A 16,715-nucleotide genomic window follows, 5' to 3' on the forward strand; every position below is an offset into this window, starting at 1 on the left:
GAGGCGGGAACTGGAGGAACTGGGACGGGGCGGGGCCTGGTAGGCTATCTGGGGCCGGGAGGCGGAGCCACGGGGGACCTGCGTCCGCGGGGGTGGGGCCGGACGTGAGTGCAGGGAGGAAGTAGGGCCGGAAGCTGGGGGGCGGGTCCTGGAAGTAGTGGGCAGAACCGGAAGTGCGGACGGCGCGGCGCGGCGAAAATGGCGGCCTCCAGTTGGGCGCGCGCGGCCCTGCTGCTGCTCTGTGCCTCCGACCTTCTGCTACTGCTTCTGCTGCCGCCTTGTGGGGCCTCGGCGGCCGATAGTGCGGCCGGGACGCCCGGCGACGCCACCCCGCCTCCGCGGAAGAAGAAGAAGGACATTCGCGATTACAATGATGCGGACATGGCACGTCTTCTGGAGCAGTGGGAGGTGCGCGGCGCGTCTCCTCCCGCCGGTGTCGGGGGCCTGTTCCCTCTGACCTCTTACCCAGCTCTGACCCCGATGTGCCTTTTGACCTATAACCTCTCCTGTGCCGTGAGCCCCTGCTCACCCGTCCCGGTCACACCTGACGACCCCCCGCCCCAGGTCTCGTCCCTGTGACCCCTTCCACCCCAGGTTCGGGTCAGCCCGTCCCCAGTCACCTCCACTTCCCCAGTGCTCCGGTCGCCGCTGCGTTGGTCCCCGCGGTCACTGAACCCCGCAAACACGGGAGCCACCTCCCCCCGCTCGTGAGTAGCCCCCCACTTCCCCTCGGGCGGGTGGCTCGTCTCTCCTAAGTCAGGAGGAGTCCCGATTTCTTCCCAAATATTTGGTCCGCGGGCCTGCTGGGGATTTGGGGATTTTTTTTGTGGGTTTATCTCGCCGGGAGTCGTACCGGTCAGTAGCTGTCCGTTACGGAATTCAAGTTTTCGTGTAAACAGCAGTGATTGGTGTTGTGGGTAAGTTTTCTGACTTGTTAACTCGGATCACTGGAGTGTGAATAAGCCTTTCAGGTACAGTTCATATTGCTGGCTTTTTCCCTTCCAAAAGTGGTTTTGTTGTCCTGGTTGATTTGCACAAGCGGTGAGTTGGAGTGAGAAGCTTGGATTTTACTCACTGTGTAACCTTGGGCAGGCCATCCTGTCTCCTTTCTGGGCCTCATTTGTCTTTATCTGCAAAATGAGGAGGTTTTACTTTGTGACTCCTAAGTCTCCATTCAACAGACGTTTTGTTACTGTGTTATTTTGTCTGTGTGGGAAGGGGCATGAGTTTAAAATACCACCTGAAGCATTTGCCTAGAAGAGAGCAGACTTGGGTCTCATGTTTGCCTATAGCTGATGGGAAATTGGGGTAAAAAGTCAGTCAGCTTTCCACCAATAAAGAAAAGGGAATATCCCCGTTCTCATCTTCCTGTCTCTTTTCTACTCTAGCAAATAACATCTTTTGATCTGTCAAAGTGAGACGTTTAGCCCAGGAAATACCTAGATCCCAGCTAGGTAGGCAAAGAGGATGCTGTGGAGTGAGCAAGGATTCGTCAGAGACTATATCTAAAAAAACAACTATAGTGCAAAGTAAAGATGACTGAATGCTATAAAAAGAAAGTGTGGGGATCTCAGGGGGCTTCAGGGAGGAAATGGGACTTTAAATAGGCCAAGGGAAATGTGGGCAGTGGCTTTTTAAAAGACAGGAAGGAAAGTGTGGGAGAAGGGCATTTCTCACAGCAGCATGAGCTGAGGGTGAGACTGAGAGCCAGGCAGAACAGTGCAGCCTCTGGAATCAAGCTATCTGGGTTCGCCCCCCTTACACTTGTGAATTTGGACTGATAAAGAACTGGTTTGTACCTTCATTTCCTCATCTGCAAAACGCAGGTGTTAGTAGTGCCCACCTCAAAGCACCTACAAGAATTAACAGAGGGAAAGAACCTAGAAGAGTACACCTCAGTAATGAGTAACTGTGCTAATTAGCTTAGGTTAGCTGGACCAGATTATATCTGAAGCAAAGTAGTAGGAGGTAAGGGTGAAAGGTTGGTGTAAACCAGACCGAGAGAGGCTGTGAATATTACAGGATTTGCCTTCTTATGATAGGAAATACAACAGATCTGATGAAGATGAAAAGTTGTACAACCCAAACACTACAGTGCTGGAGTGTTTAGATTTATTTATCCTAACCTAACCCCAAAGCACTACATGCAAATAGTTTTGTAATCATGGATGGATTATTATTATTATTATTATTTTGCCTTTCACTGTTTCTATTGATGAATATTAAGCATTCCCCCAAGTTAATGCATTACCTTCCTAGTACTTTTTTTTGGGTGGTGGTACTGGGGTTTGAATTCAGGGCTTCATGTTCTACCACTTAAGCCACCCCACCAGCTAGACCCTGTCCTTTGACTCTAGTGAACAGAAGTACAGATAAAAGGGGAAGACCTGGATTAAGCTAGAATCCTAGAACCTCCAGAAGAGGCATAAAAGGAGAAATATGAGAGACTTCATGCTCTCAACAGGACTTAGTTGACCGTGTGATCTGGAAGATGGCGGCACAGTGTAGTCAAGAGGCAGGGTTTTGTTTGATTTTCTGCACTGGGGTTTGCATTGAGGGCCTTGAACTTGCTAGGCAGGCACCCTTCCACTTTAGCCATACTTCCAAGAACAGGCTTTGAACCTAGCTTTACCCGAAGACAGCTGTGTGACCCTCACTAAATCTGTAAAACCAGGTAATTAATGTCCTATTTAGGACATTAATTGTCCTACTTAGGTAATTAATTACCTAGACAGGCTGCTATCTAGGTAAATGTAAGCACCTTCCTTAGTAGCAGTGATTTTTCTGAGGAGAGCAGGTCCATTTCTGGGTGCTTTTTTGTAGGAAGTGATTCTGTAACCAATGCTGTGGGTTCACATCTTGGTAAGTGGAAAGCCAAAACAAGTCCGGCTGAGAAATAAAAGTGGAAAACGATTTCTTACCTGCAGCAGGTAAGAAGAGAATGGGAGTTCAAAGCAGTGCCCTATACAACAAAGGAAGCTTGAGGATTTTATTTAGGAAGTCTATACATACTCAAAAGGAAGAACACTTCAGGGGTTAGGCACATTCCTGAGCATGCTCAGCTTACTGTCAGTTTTCAAAAAGAAAATGTGGTGAAGAGCTTGGCTCAAGCAGTATGCAAAAGCAAATTCCTAAGTTCAAACTCTAGTACTGCAAGAACAAAATAAGGTGTTGGACAGAATTTTGGGCATGGTTAGCTGGTCATGGAGTACACACTTCACACGCTGAAAGATTAAAATGGTGGGCTGCAATGTCTCTGGGATGCTCAGCTTTCATCACAGTGTTTTACCGGAAAAAAAAACAAAACACTGAATGTGTGTTAATATAGAAGCTTGCCCCTAAAGGTGCCTGCCTCAGCAATGGTGAACAGTTCCTCTCTCGGTGGCAATCCTTAAACCTGTCCCCCAGTTGGAGAACCTCTCCCCATTAGTTTGCCTCAGATGTGTGGTGAGAAGGAAAAAACTCTTTTCCTTGTGTTGGAACTAATGTCAGTCCCAGTAGTATAGAAAAAACAGACGTGTTTCATTTTATGTGGAGGTAAACGAGATTGGAGCCAGAAGTGTGGATTTGCCCTTCAGTATTTTTACCTCTTCTGCATATGAGTAAACTCATATGTCTCTGAGGTTCATTCTTTTGCATTTTCAGTGGAGCCCTTGTAGGGTTGAATATATCAAATAATAAATGTCAAAGTGCCTGGGACATGGTAGCTATTCAGTAGATGGTATTATTGAGGAAGAAAAATGTTTGCAGAGCTCAGCTTGGGTATTGACCTTGATAACCAACAATGGACTATTTGAAGCAGTTGAAAGTGCAATTCTGGCCTGGAGGCTGGGCTGGGACCATTGTCAAGGGACTGCACCTTTGTCAGGAGGCTGCTTGATTTGATTAGTAGGCCTTGGGGGGAGCGCAGAGAAAGTGATAAGAGCTCATCACCCAGGGATGTTGTTCAACAAGAATAGAACTGGACAGCAAGTTACTTGAAACAATCCTTAACCCATACTGATATACTAGATTTAGGATTATTTACTTACATTTTCATTAAAAAAGACATGTTGCTTGTGACCAGGTTAATTAAAAATACAAATATTGTAGGGTATGGAACCAGCTAGAGGTTTTGCAGTATTTTAAGCAGTGTGTAATAGAAGTTTGGAGTCCTGGGATAGAATGAAGACTGAGACCACCTGTGAATTTGGCATCTTTCAGCTTTTGTGATTTTTAGAGTGTTATTTGCATAGAGTGATTTTGGTCCACAGAAGGAGCAGTCTGACAGCCAGCGTGTTCTTGAGTCCCTCTTGCCTTTGTCCTTAAACCCCCCAAAAGCCTTAAGAGGGCAGCACTGTTACTGCCCCACCTGCTCCCCAAAGGTAAGGAAAAGTACTTTCTCTTGGACTGAGGAACTTATCGTAGGCCAAGCTTCTGTGCTGGAGCAGGGAGTGGAATCCAGGTGTCTGACAGTGCAGCCCCTGCTTTGTCTGTTGATACCTCAGAGACACCTTCAAAGCTGGTCAGGTAAGGAGAAGATTGGTTTGCTGTGGGCACACACTGCTGCTGCTCAACTCAGATTCTGGCTCTGCTTCCCCTGGAGGAAGGAATGAGGAATCGCAGCCCAGCTCACACACTGCTGGGTTGAGTGAACCCAGATCCCAGGGCTGATGTCCAAGGATCACCTGCAAGCCTGCCCTTCTCAGAACTACTGTTAGGACATCATAGGAAAGATGGTGGGGTGAATTGCCAGGAGAACCAAGAATGACAAGGGCATTTTGTTTCATTTCAGTCTGGGTTTTGGTAACAGCTTGGTTGATATATGATTGATATGACATACACTTCTCTTCCCAAGTGTGCCACTGGTTTCTAGTGGCACAGTCAGCATTGGAACATGTTCATCAGAAAATGCCCAGAAAAAAAGTCTCACCCTTTCTCCCCCATTTCCTCCTACCCCCCCTCTTTCCCTCCCCCCCACCCCAGCACTAGGCAACCTTGAATCTACTTTCTGTCCCAAAGGTTTGTTCTGGATGAGTCCTACAAATGGAACCACGGGATGTGTCGTCCTTCCTGTCTGGCTCCTTCACTCAGCATAAGGGTTTCAAGGTTCATCCATGTTGTAGCATTTCTTTCATTTCTTTCTGTTACTGGAGCAAACTTTTCTTCAGGGAACGTGGTGTTAACATGGATAATCAGTGCTTCATTTCTTTCTGATGCTGGAATTAGCTTTTTCTTCAAGGAGCATGATTCTTTTGTTTATAGACTCTGGTTCTTACATGGTTTTTATTTATCTGCTGGTATACTTTCTACTGAACAATTGATACTCTGTTAGTGATTCTTTTGTTTATGTCAATATGGACTCGGTGGATCTTACTTTGTTAGTGCAGTTATAAGTCAGTACTGTCATTTGTGTGTGAGTCATTTGTTTTGATGTTCACATTATTCTAATTTGCCTATGAGAGCTACTTTAGGCTAGTGTTTCTGTCATTCTGACATGTTCTGTGGCTCATTGAGCACCTTCTTACTTCTGATGTGGGAAGTTATTCTAGGCTTCTATTTTCCTTGTTGTAATTGCCTTTTCTCCAAGGAAGCTGACTTTTAAATATTCTTATCATCCACCTACCTTACCTGTCAATTTATTAAAAACCTTGAGCTGCTTCTATGCCTCGGGTTCCAGCACAGTGAGTGCCATGACACTGTTCTTCCTCCTCCCCTGGGGAGGAGGCTGGCTTTTACCATCTCCACTGTGTCTGTATGTATGCACAAGCCTGGACTTTACAGAATTTATAGAAGGTGCTTTTAGAGTTGGAAGCTCTTACCATTGTAGAGAACGAGCCTACCCACTAGAGTTGAACACTTGTGTATGGTAAAATGCAGGTTGTAAGAATGCTGTTCCAAGTTTGAGTAATGTATACATCTGTGTAATCCATACCCTGTTTTTTGAAACACAGAACATTTACATTACAGAGCCCCCAGTTTCTCAGTCCCACCCACCTTACTGCCCTTCGGAGAGGCAAGCACTGTTGTAATTTCTGTCACCCTGCCTTAGTTGCCTGGTCCTGAGCTTTAAATACATGGGATTGTATGTATGTATGGTGTATCTTATTTTTTTCCTGACTTATGTACTTTCCCCCCCAGTGCAGGGGATTGAACCCAAAGCCTTATGCATGCTAGGCAAGTTGCTGTATCTCTGAGCTACATCCCCAGCTATTTTTACTCCAAGTTGTCCATGCTGGCCTATAAGTTTCTATCCTGCCTCAGCCTCCCATGGAACTGGGCTTGTAAGCTTGTGTACTGCATCTGGCTGTCAGTTAATATTTTTGAGATTTGTGGTGTTAGTATTTATTCTTCATCCTTGGGTAACATTTCACTGTGTAACCCCACCAGAACATGGACATTTTTGTGATCTACCATGTTGGATGTGACAACACTGTAGAAGCCATTGCACAAGGTCCTATGAGTGGTAACAGGGGACGGTGGTGGTAAGAACTGCTTCGAAGCGAGACTTGGCTTGTAGTTCAGGTGGGGAGGAAATCCTGGCATTTTCTTTCTCCATTGGAAAGTAGGTCTTGTCCTTGCCCCTGACTGATGTCTCGTGCAGATATGCTTACAAGGTTCTGATGACAGGTGTGGTGCTCCCATCTTGACAGAAAGATGATGACATAGAAGAAGGAGACCTACCAGAGCACAAGAGGCCCTCGGCTCCAGTCGACTTCTCACAGATAGACCCAGGCAAGCCTGAGAGTATATTGAAGATGACAAAGAAGGGGAAGACCCTCATGATGTTTGTTACTGTGTCGGGGAGCCCCACTGAGAAGGAGACGGAGGAGATCACCAGCCTGTGGCAGGGCAGCCTGTTCAACGCCAACTATGATGTGCAGAGGTGAGGCACCAGCAGCCTGCGACAGATGCAAGCTGTTCTGGGAAATGGGCTCACGGTGTAGCAGACTGCTGTTATTATAGGCTTCAGAGGGGTACATTTTCTGGCTGTCTTCCCCAGGGGCTCCCTTCTTGTCTAGGAGTTCTTTTAAGTTTAAGCATTTTTCCTTTAGAGAAGAACATTTATTATTGTTTGAGCTATTTGTTCTAATAACTCATTCAGTCTTAAGGTTTTCTTAACCTTTGAGTCTTTATCTTTTAATTTGTTCAGGTGAAAGCTTGCAGAGATTAGATAGACTTGCCTCTGGGGACAAAGGAGTGGCAGGGTAACAGTTTGCTTCCTCCAGAAGCTTGTGCTGAGTGGCAGTGCTTGTGTGCAGCTGTGTTCACCTGGAAAGCTATACTGGTTGCTGATGGGTCACTGATGAATGTGAGGGAACCTGCAGTCCAGCCTGGTCCTAAAATGCAATATGAAAGTTTGCTTCTGTCCCCTTAATGAGAGTTCAGAAACTGGGTGCCTTCGAACACCTTAGTGGAGGAAAGAGTGGAAGGAGTGCTGAGAGGGCGTTAGGCCAGTAGGGTGCCGTGTTAGTTTAAGTGACACCCACAGAGGGCAGACGAATGTCTCTGAGTGGTAAGAACATTGCAAGGGTTGCATGGGCGGGTGTGGCTGAGTGTCATGTTTACTGGTCATAATGGTGTTCCAGTCATCCATGTTCTGTTTCTCCTTGCCACTTGTTCTGTTGGGTGTGGGTAACCTGGGGGTTAGGATTTCCATCCAGTTGCTAGATGTCCTCCTGGGCCCTTCAGGGATGTCTTACCAGAACCAGTTCTAAGCCAGTGGTCTTTAGCCTTTATCAGCAGAAACCTTTTGTTAAACAAAAGTATGACTGAATACTTCAGAATATGAAACAGAAATGGAGGTGACACTTGTGAACATAAAACAGGTACAAATGGGAGCCTCCTTCTAGCCCCCACCCTGTCCCCAGCACCGGTGCTCCCTGCAGCACCTGAGGGGTTTTTCCTGATGCTCTGAACACCAGTGTCCACTGTGCATCGCAGGGCCTCCCATATCTGCCTTTGTTGTGATCCAAGCAGGGTGCTTAATAGTTCATGAACTCGTATTCTGAGACATTGAGTGTCAGGCTCTGAAAAAGAGCTTTGTATGAATTTGAAATGAACTGTTTTCCTTGGTCGCTCTGACCCATCAGCATCCTACTAGCACTTGCTCACTGGTTGGGTGTCTCTGTTTAGGTTCATCGTGGGATCAGACAGAGCCATCTTCATGCTGCGTGATGGAAGCTATGCCTGGGAGATCAAGGACTTTCTGGTCAGTCAAGACAGGTGTGCTGATGTCACTCTAGAGGGACAGGTGTACCCTGGCAAAGGAGTAGGAAGCAAAGAGAAGAATAAAACCAAGCAAGAGAAGAGCAAAAAGAAGAAGGAAGGAGGTTCAAAGTCACAGGCTTCCAAGGAAGACAATCGTGCAGGCAGTAGACGAGAAGACCTGTGATGGACGGGACTGGCAGGAGAGCTTGCCTGGTTCATGGGTGGGGGGGTTGCAGAAACTGCATACCGGTGACATTCTTGTTCCTTCTAGAAAGGTCTGCCACTTGGCCAGCTCGTTACAGTTGAAAAAGCTCCAAGCATGAAGGCAGAGGTTTTCTAACTAATAGTGGACACTGAAAAGTTCATGTTTACTGTCTAGTCACCTCTCACAGGAGCTTCCTGTGTTGCTTTTTCCCGTCTAAGTCTGAGTCCTGTCTCCTCAGGATGACAGTCCCTCTTCACTGCACGCTGTGGTCTTGTGGCCTGCTGTGTCCATGCTTTTGACTTTCTATCAGCTGGGCTCTAATCAGATGAACCTTGAGAGTGCTTGGTCTAATTGAGTCAGAGTGTTGATGTCGCGGTCACCATTTTCAAGCAGTGAAGATAAACCCTGTAATGGGAGCCACGAAGCTCAGGGAGCCTGAGCAGGACACGCAGAGAATGCCAGCCAGGGCCACTTGGGAATCTTTGGAGTCCTGATCCCTAGTTCGAGAGCCCTTGCCATCTGCCAGCCCCTCATGGTCCAGTGAGGTGTCTGCTCTGTTTCTTGTGAGAAAGTGGTGCTGGTGCTGGGCCCGCTGGCTCTGTGTCGTCTGGCAGCTGAGGAGGGATGGCAGGGGACTCCGTGACCTCATTACAGTGTTTCTAAGCATTTTTCTTTGATAAAGTGCCTAAACTTGTGGTGTTTTGTATGGTACTAACACAATGGGCTGCTGTTTGTGTCTGAGTTTTTCACTGTTCATATATTGGAAACTACTCTGAATAAGAACCTTTATATATGGATGTCATTTTTAAGAACTTAAATTCTTTGGGAAAAAAAAAACCTCAGTTGTGACTTTAAGAAATAAAAAACAGCACATGTGCCTGGTTAGGGTCACTTAAAGAATGATACAAAGTGAAAAGAGATCCCTTCCCTGATGTCAGTGCCTGTCCCACTGGAGCTGCCATTAATTTGGGGTTTGTTTTTGTTTTCTTTTTTAAAAAATACATTCACCAGCTTGTAGGACATGTGTTCATTTTGGCATTGCAGCACCTTTTCAACTTTATATTGGTTTCATTCATTTCTCAGTGAACCACAGTTCCCAGAGGCAGAGGCTTCTGCCTGCATCCCTTCCCTGCAGGCCACACCCATTACCTGCTGAGGGCCAATCATAGTTGACTGCAGGTGAGTTTGCTTGAGCCTCCTCAGGGAAAGATATTTTGTTTTTTTGGGAGCATTGGGGCATGAATTCAGGGCCTCACTCTTGCTGGGCAGTTGCTCTACCACTGGAGCTTCCTGAATAGCTAGGATTGCAAATGTGCGCCAGTGGTGCCCAGCACCTCATGCGTTTTGACCTGGAAGGCTGGAGCATCAGCAGCTGTCTTACTGTTGGAAGATGGAGCCAACACGGGCAGCAGGGATAAGCAGGGCAAAGTGCTGGCTCTGGGACACTAAATCTAGCCAGGTCTAAAATGTCCAGTCCCTGGGGTTTTCCTGTTGTTACTGAGGGCAGTTTGTTGGGCTTCTGTCACGTGTAGCCATATAGTCCAGTGTCACCAACTTTTTTTTTTTTTTTTTAAGCAAGTCTCTTGATTAGATCATTATTTTAGTGAGTCCCAGCAGGAGCAGAGCCTCTCACTGCCATGCACCCTGCCCTCCCAGCTAGATGCTTCTCAATAGCAGAAGGTACAGGTTGCTCCGTGCATTCTTTGCAGCACACAGCTATCTCTGCCAGGACTCAATTAGTGTCTGCTATGTCGTAGGCTTTGTTAGGTGAGACTGAAGTGGTCGGAGGCAGGTATTAATGTCTGGAAGTACAGAGGTGTATGTTGCCAGATTTCTGTCCCAAGTGCTGTCCTTCCCAGCCCTAGGTACCATACTTGTCAGGTTAGTAAAACCTTGTTCTAATTGTCTGCACTATAGCCACTGTGCTGGAGGGGCTCCATATAAGTGCTCGAATGATAGAGTTGCCCAGAAGCCAACTTACTTCAGCCCAAGCTAAGGTGGAGAGCAGAGATGAACTGTTCTACAAGGCTTTGGCCAGTCTGCAGACTCAAGGGCAGAAACACGGTCAAGTTTGCAATGAATTCATCTTCATGTTGTTTTAATGTGTAGTGACCTAATAAATTTGGATATCTTTAGATATCCAAACATGACAACTATATTAGATCCACACATCTTTCCACTTGGCCCTCAGACCCTCCTCTGGTTTTGATGTAGTTTTAAGTACTTAGTTTCCTTTATAATGTTAAACCTCTTTTTCTTTGGTGACTAAACCTAGGCAGTATGAATTAACAACTAGTCAAAGTGAAGGTTAGCTTTTTGTTGCTGTGACAAAATACCTGAGAACATCAATTTAAAGAAGGAAAGCTTTATTTTGGCTCATAGTTCACAAGTTTGAGTCATTCCATGATGACTTGCCTTAGTGTTTCTAGGCTGTGGTGAGGCAGCGCATCATGGTGGAGGAAGAATGGGTGGAGCAAAGCTGCTTAGACAACAGAGAGGAAGGGTTGGGAGGTGTCAAGACACACCCTTCAAAGGCACACCCCCAGTGACCTCCAACCAGACTCCAGCTCCTAGTCGTCCATTGAGTTATGAACTCATCAATGAACTAATTCATTGAAGTTGAAGCCCTCATGATCAGTCACACCTCAAAAGCCCATCAACAAGCTTCCAAGCTAACACATGAACCTTCAGGGGACATTTTAGATTCAACCATAACAAGGAATTCCTGAACTTCTTCCTGTGTCCCCACTCATGGGTTGACAGTGTTCCTTGTTGTCTGACTAGGCACTTTCTGTAATGTTCCTCAGCCTCTACGCCTCATGGCAGTGTAGAAGGTGAGACGTGTTGGGTTTGCGTCTTCCCAGCGTTTCACAGACTGCTCTTTGGAGAGGGCTGAAAGCCACCCTTCTCTTTCCCAGTGAAGACACATTTTCTGTCAGATTCTAGGAATTCTTCCTTCACATTCAGTCATTTTGCTAGGAAAAGTCTTCGTGTTGACTTTTCTGAGTCCTTTTTCTTTCCCTATTAGAACATGATGTGTGAGTTCCTGTTACAGATTTAGCTTTTTTTCATTATTTTAGTAAAACATTTTCTAAACTTACTTTTTAGTTTTGTGTTGGTATTTTGGGCACAAGTTTTTTTTAGTCTTCAGTTTTTTTATCTTGTTTTTGAGCTGTTTTTAATTAAAATTCAAGTTTTTCTTAAGTTCTTTAACTCAGAGTGCAAATGGAGAATCTCTACCTTGGCTTTTGTTTTTCCCAGAATAGAATATTTATCTGTGTCTGCATGCTGTATTGTTTTGTTGTTGGCTAATTTTGAAACACATGGGAAGATAGCACATCTTTGCTTGTTCCTTTCCTGCTCATGCTTAGTGAGTCCTCCCTGACCCACTGCTCTCTGTGTCAGCATTGTTTGCTTCCCTAGGAGCTGCAGTTCAGCTTTTCTATAACTGAAAGGAAAGAAAAGGGCTCAGACTACAGTGCGTGTGGGCTTGCTTGACATTAGCCTCTGACCCCCGTGCTTTTAGAAATGGTCCTAGACTAGGGTTCTTCTCCCCTGTGTTGGAGGAACAGCAATTGATCCAAGAAAGCTGGCCACCAAGACTTCAGAGCCCCCTCATTAGCAGTGAACCTCATGCCCTTTGCTTCCCTAGGGAGGGAAAGGCTGGGTGTTCCTAGCTTTGCTCCTCTCTCTAGTAACTATTTTTACTTACGCCTCCTACAGAAGGAAAGGACCTGCAGAACGAGGTTTTGGCCAGGCAGAACTAAGGCTAGGAGGTGGGATTGGGCATGGGAGGGATAGAGGGAGCATTCACTAAGACACAATTGAGGGGTGTCACCAAACCTAGTCATCAAGATAAATAATATCTTAATGCAATGTTTTAAAGATTAAAGAATGGAAAAAATAAATGTGATGAACAAAAAATAAGCATTTTAATATAGACCAAATCCAGCAGCATTTGGGATTGGGGTTGGGCAGTGAAGTTGTGGGAAATTACAAACCGAGAACGGGACACTGAGGCAGTTAGGCAGGAAGCAACATTTTATTGTGCCAGCACAGAACCAGCTAACTCATGTCCAAAGGTGAGACCCCAAGAACAAAGGGGTCTCACCTTATATACCCTTACAAATAGACTACAGAAGCAAAAAGCAAGGTCTAATCCATATATGGCTATATTCAACTCTATAAGCTACTTTACCCTAGTGCTATGTAACTTTTTCCCCTCCCCAGTGTTACGTGACCCTCTCCATGTTTACCCTTTTTAGGTTTTATCTCTCTGCTATGCCATCCTTACCTCCCTGCTACTTTATCAGAATTTAGGCCTGGTCTGTTTTCTTCTGATCCTCCTCCCTGCTACAAAGTGAGGAGTGAAGAGGGAGGGGTAATCTATCTCAACCAACAGTCCTTGTTTGGAATTTATTTCTTCATGTGTAAAGTTCAAATTCCCTAAATTCCCATTCCAGGTACTTGCTTTCAGAGTAAGAACTGAATTAATTTGTTAGCTTGCTTTTTGAAACAGGGTCTTGCTGTACATAGCCCAGGCTGGCCTCGAACTCACAATCCTGCCTCAGCCTCCCTAGTCCTGGGATTACAGACATGTACCACTATGCCAGGCTGAGATAGTGATTTTTATTAAAGTAAGGTCACAGCCATGTTAAGAGGAGCTTCCTTTTTAGTGCATCAGCCTAGCTATCCAAGTTTCCTTTGAAATCGTTCGTATCACTATCATTGTAGCAGAAGTAGAATTTTGTTTTCACTTGGCATTACTCTATAATGAGGTTTTCCTCATCCTCAAGCTTAACAGGTTAGTGGCTGTATAACATTTCTATCCTTTTGCTTACACATAATTTTACTTCAGGTTTTTACAGATGATGTCATGGAGAAAGCAGGGCCAGACATGGTTCTAGGCCTGGCTCTCTTACTCATAAGTGATGAGTCTAATCCCTGTCTCCCTGTCTACGTCCCCTTCTGTTTCCACAAGACTGACTGCCTAGGTGACCTGGGCAACATGTCCCCCTTTCCCACCTCCTGGGTTGGGAACTGGAGGTGCCCATCCTACACCAGGCTGGTCCTCTCAGCCAGAGGCTCAGTAGCTAACTCACAATGGAACAGCTGGATTGAAATTGGAGAGCTTCCATTGGTGACATTACTAGGCGTGCTCTGAGTTTCTGACCTGGGTTGTGATTATTCAGAGTGTCACCAACTTCGGAGCACTCAGGATCCTGATAATAGATAACCTTTTCACAAGGGCTGATGTGAAGAGCTTTCTGCAATCAGTCTGATTCCCCAACTTTTCCCATTCTGTTTATCCATCTGTAAGAGAGGGTAGAAGGAAGCACACATGTAAAAACTCTCAGGTCTGCTTTTTTCACACTGGAATTTGTGAGTCCTTAGTTACTGACAATTATCAAGAATATTTCCTTAAGATTAGTCATGTCATGTCAATTTCAGAATTAACCAGGACAGGGCTGGGAATGTGGCTCAAGTGGTAGAGCGCCTGCCTACCAAGCACAAGGCCCTAAGTTCAAATCCCAGTACTGAAAAAAAAACCAGGGCAAAGGACATATTCTTACTATATGTTGCCATTTTATTTCCAAAAGAGGTATGTCAGCAATATCTGAACCAACCTGTCAATTCTGCCCGAACTTCATAGAATCGAGTAGTATTTTGAATTCATTAACGCAGTCATGGACTCAAAGGTTGTTGATCGCCTGCATGGGAGGCACAGTTTAATAGGTACAAAATGTTACTTTAATTTGCAAGCCTTAATTAGCAAGGTTTCACGTTCCCTGTGCTTGAAAAATCAGGTTCTCCTGTGAAAATTATTTGCTCTTTTGCTTTGTGATCTTGATGGTCTCTTAAACAACAACTTTGTGGACAATTGTTAAAAATGGCATGCAAGGCTTAAGACTACTTGCCCTGTTAAAATTGAGCTCAAGTAAAAAGACAAGAAGACTGAGAGGAACCTGATTAGGTACTGGAGGTGGGGTCATACTGAACTGCCTTAAGAGCATCACTAACCTGGCTCAGCAGCCCAGTATTTAGGCCTGGTGGAGAGGAGGGCTCTCAGAAAGGAGAGGTCTGTGCTCACCAACACTTTGCAATGTGTACAGTCATTGTTGAATACAGAGAACAGGTGGCATGGTGGTTTCCTGTGGTGAGGCTGTGAGGAGTTGTGTTGACAGGTTGGGTGAGGCCAGAGCTTGGCATGGAGAGGTAAAAGTCAAACTTTTCACTTAGACTTGCTGCAGAATCTGTTAGGGTAGAATTTGAGAGAGCGCTTCTTGACCAAACTCTAGTCAGGCTCCTCCAAGTTCACTAGGCCTCAACCTTCAGCATCCATCTTTGGTTAGCTTACCCAGTTTAGCAAGAATCCTATCAGATCAGTTCATCAAGAAACACCCCTGCCCCTTGATATCTGTTACAGTTTGAATATGAAATGTCCCCCACAGGCTCATGTGTTGAAGACATGGTCCCCAACCAGTGGTATTATTCTGGAAGGTTCTGGAAAATTTAAGAGGTAAGGCCTAGTTTAGAGGAGGAAGGTCAGTGGGGGCATGCCTTTGAAGGTTATACCTGGTCCCCGTCCCTCCCTCTTTGTTTCCTCTCCAGCATGAGGTACACAGCCTCCTCCACATCCTCCTGTGGCCATGATGCTCTGCCCAAGTGCATGAGCCAAGCAACCATGAACTGAGCTTGCCAGAATAAGTAATTACTTTCCTTAAGTTGTGCTCACAGGTGTTTTGGTCACAGCTACACATCAGTAACTAACACAGAAAGTTGGTACCAGAGAAGTGGGGTCGTCGCTGTGACTACCTGATCATGTGGCTTAGAAGCCTTTGGAACTTGTTTGTGGGAGGGGTTTGGAAGAGTTTGGAGGAGCAGGCTTGATAAAATGGCATGAGCAGAGCTCAATGGATGATTCTTGGGACCGGCATGCAGGCAGGGAAGGCTAGGCTCATGAGGTTCCAGGTGGACTAGAGACCAGACATACAACATTCTGGCAAAGAGTTTGTCTATGTTTTGTTCCTATCCTGAGACTTCTAAAGTGAGGCTAAATTTAAAAATAATGGGATAATTACTTTGGTGGAAAAAATTTCAAGGTAACAGCATTCAGGCTGCTGCAAGCCATGGTCTGAGTGACTGGCTACTGCTCAAACTGGTGCCAGACCTTGGCATCATTCATGTGTTGCTGGTTTTGCAGGCACGAAGAGCACAGGACTTATGGAGGATTCCACCCAGGCTTCAAAGGAAGGCCTGGTTGGGGGCGGTGGGGGGCAGGCAGTGTATGGCATGGTTGTAATCCCAGCAATCTGGTAGACTGAGGCAGGAGGGTCATAGCAAGAGCTTATTTCAAAACAACACAAAAGACCCCTGTCAAGTGAAGTAGAATTTTACATTCTTTTCACCTTACAGACCAGAAAACAAAGATGCAACTTGGGAAAGAAAGTCAGCCAGACACTTCCAAAGGGATCACTCTAAAGTGATTCTTGTCTTTCCTTCAAGGAGTCAATCTGAAAATTAACCAAAGTGGCCACTAGGAGGCAGCAGAGACCAGCCATCACACTGCTCTGATTCCACTGCTGCTCTTGGGTGAGAATTTTAATTAACTCATTGCTCAATTGTGCTTGCAAATGGTGAGAATCTGCCTACAGCTCTGTCTGTGAATTCTTGAAGCCTCCAGGATTATCTGACCTCTGTGCACAGCTTCACTTCATCCTCAGAACCCTGTGCTGCAGATATTATGTGATCACCCTGACTTACACACGGGGAGCCTGAGGCCCAGAGAAGTTAATTACTTTTCCCTAAGTCAGGATCTTAACACAGGCAGTTAGGCTCCAGAGTTTGCACCCCCCTCCCCAGTTTGCTTGAGGAGAGGGCTGCTCCCACTCTGGTCCTGCCTGCTGGTAGGAGCACCCCGAGTTCCGGAATGCTGGAATGAAGGTGAGGGCAGGCGAGCCATGGTGTCCACAGACTGGGTGTTAGGCAAGACTCAGTGTCTGTTACTTGCGGTTACCATGCCTACTCTGTGCAGGCTCTTGACATCCTTGCTTAGCTGCACGGTGTTCCCTGCTGGGGAGGGAGGTCTTCACATCCTTCATTACTTCCATAGCCTGGTGAGTTGGTGTTAGTGTGTGGTGTGAGACCCGCTGGAACTCAGACTGAGGCCAGGCTGCCCAGCTCTGCATTCCAACAGCTATACCATCCTGAACAGGCCACCCAGGACCTTAGCTGAGCCTCCAGGTGCTGTTGTAAGATTCCACCTGGGAGAAGTGTGTGAGGATCAAATGAGCTTGACCCACACAGAGAAAGCACTTTT

At 46.0% G+C, this 16,715-nt stretch overlaps 1 protein-coding gene across 1 annotated transcript; it reads left to right on the top strand.

Moving 5' to 3' along the window:
- Positions 1-159: 159 nt before the first annotated feature.
- Positions 160-8,515, top strand: Mesd (mesoderm development LRP chaperone). Its single transcript, XM_020181135.2, has 3 exons — positions 160-408; positions 6,633-6,865; positions 8,116-8,515. Exons 1-3 carry the CDS (start codon positions 199-201, stop codon positions 8,372-8,374), a joined length of 702 nt encoding a protein of 233 aa, XP_020036724.1. The 5' UTR covers positions 160-198; the 3' UTR covers positions 8,375-8,515.
- The last annotated feature ends 8,200 nt before the right edge of the window (positions 8,516-16,715 follow it).

The sequence above is a fragment of the Castor canadensis genome, chromosome 19, assembly GCF_047511655.1.
Source record: "Castor canadensis chromosome 19, mCasCan1.hap1v2, whole genome shotgun sequence".
Taxonomy (NCBI): domain Eukaryota; kingdom Metazoa; phylum Chordata; class Mammalia; order Rodentia; family Castoridae; genus Castor; species Castor canadensis.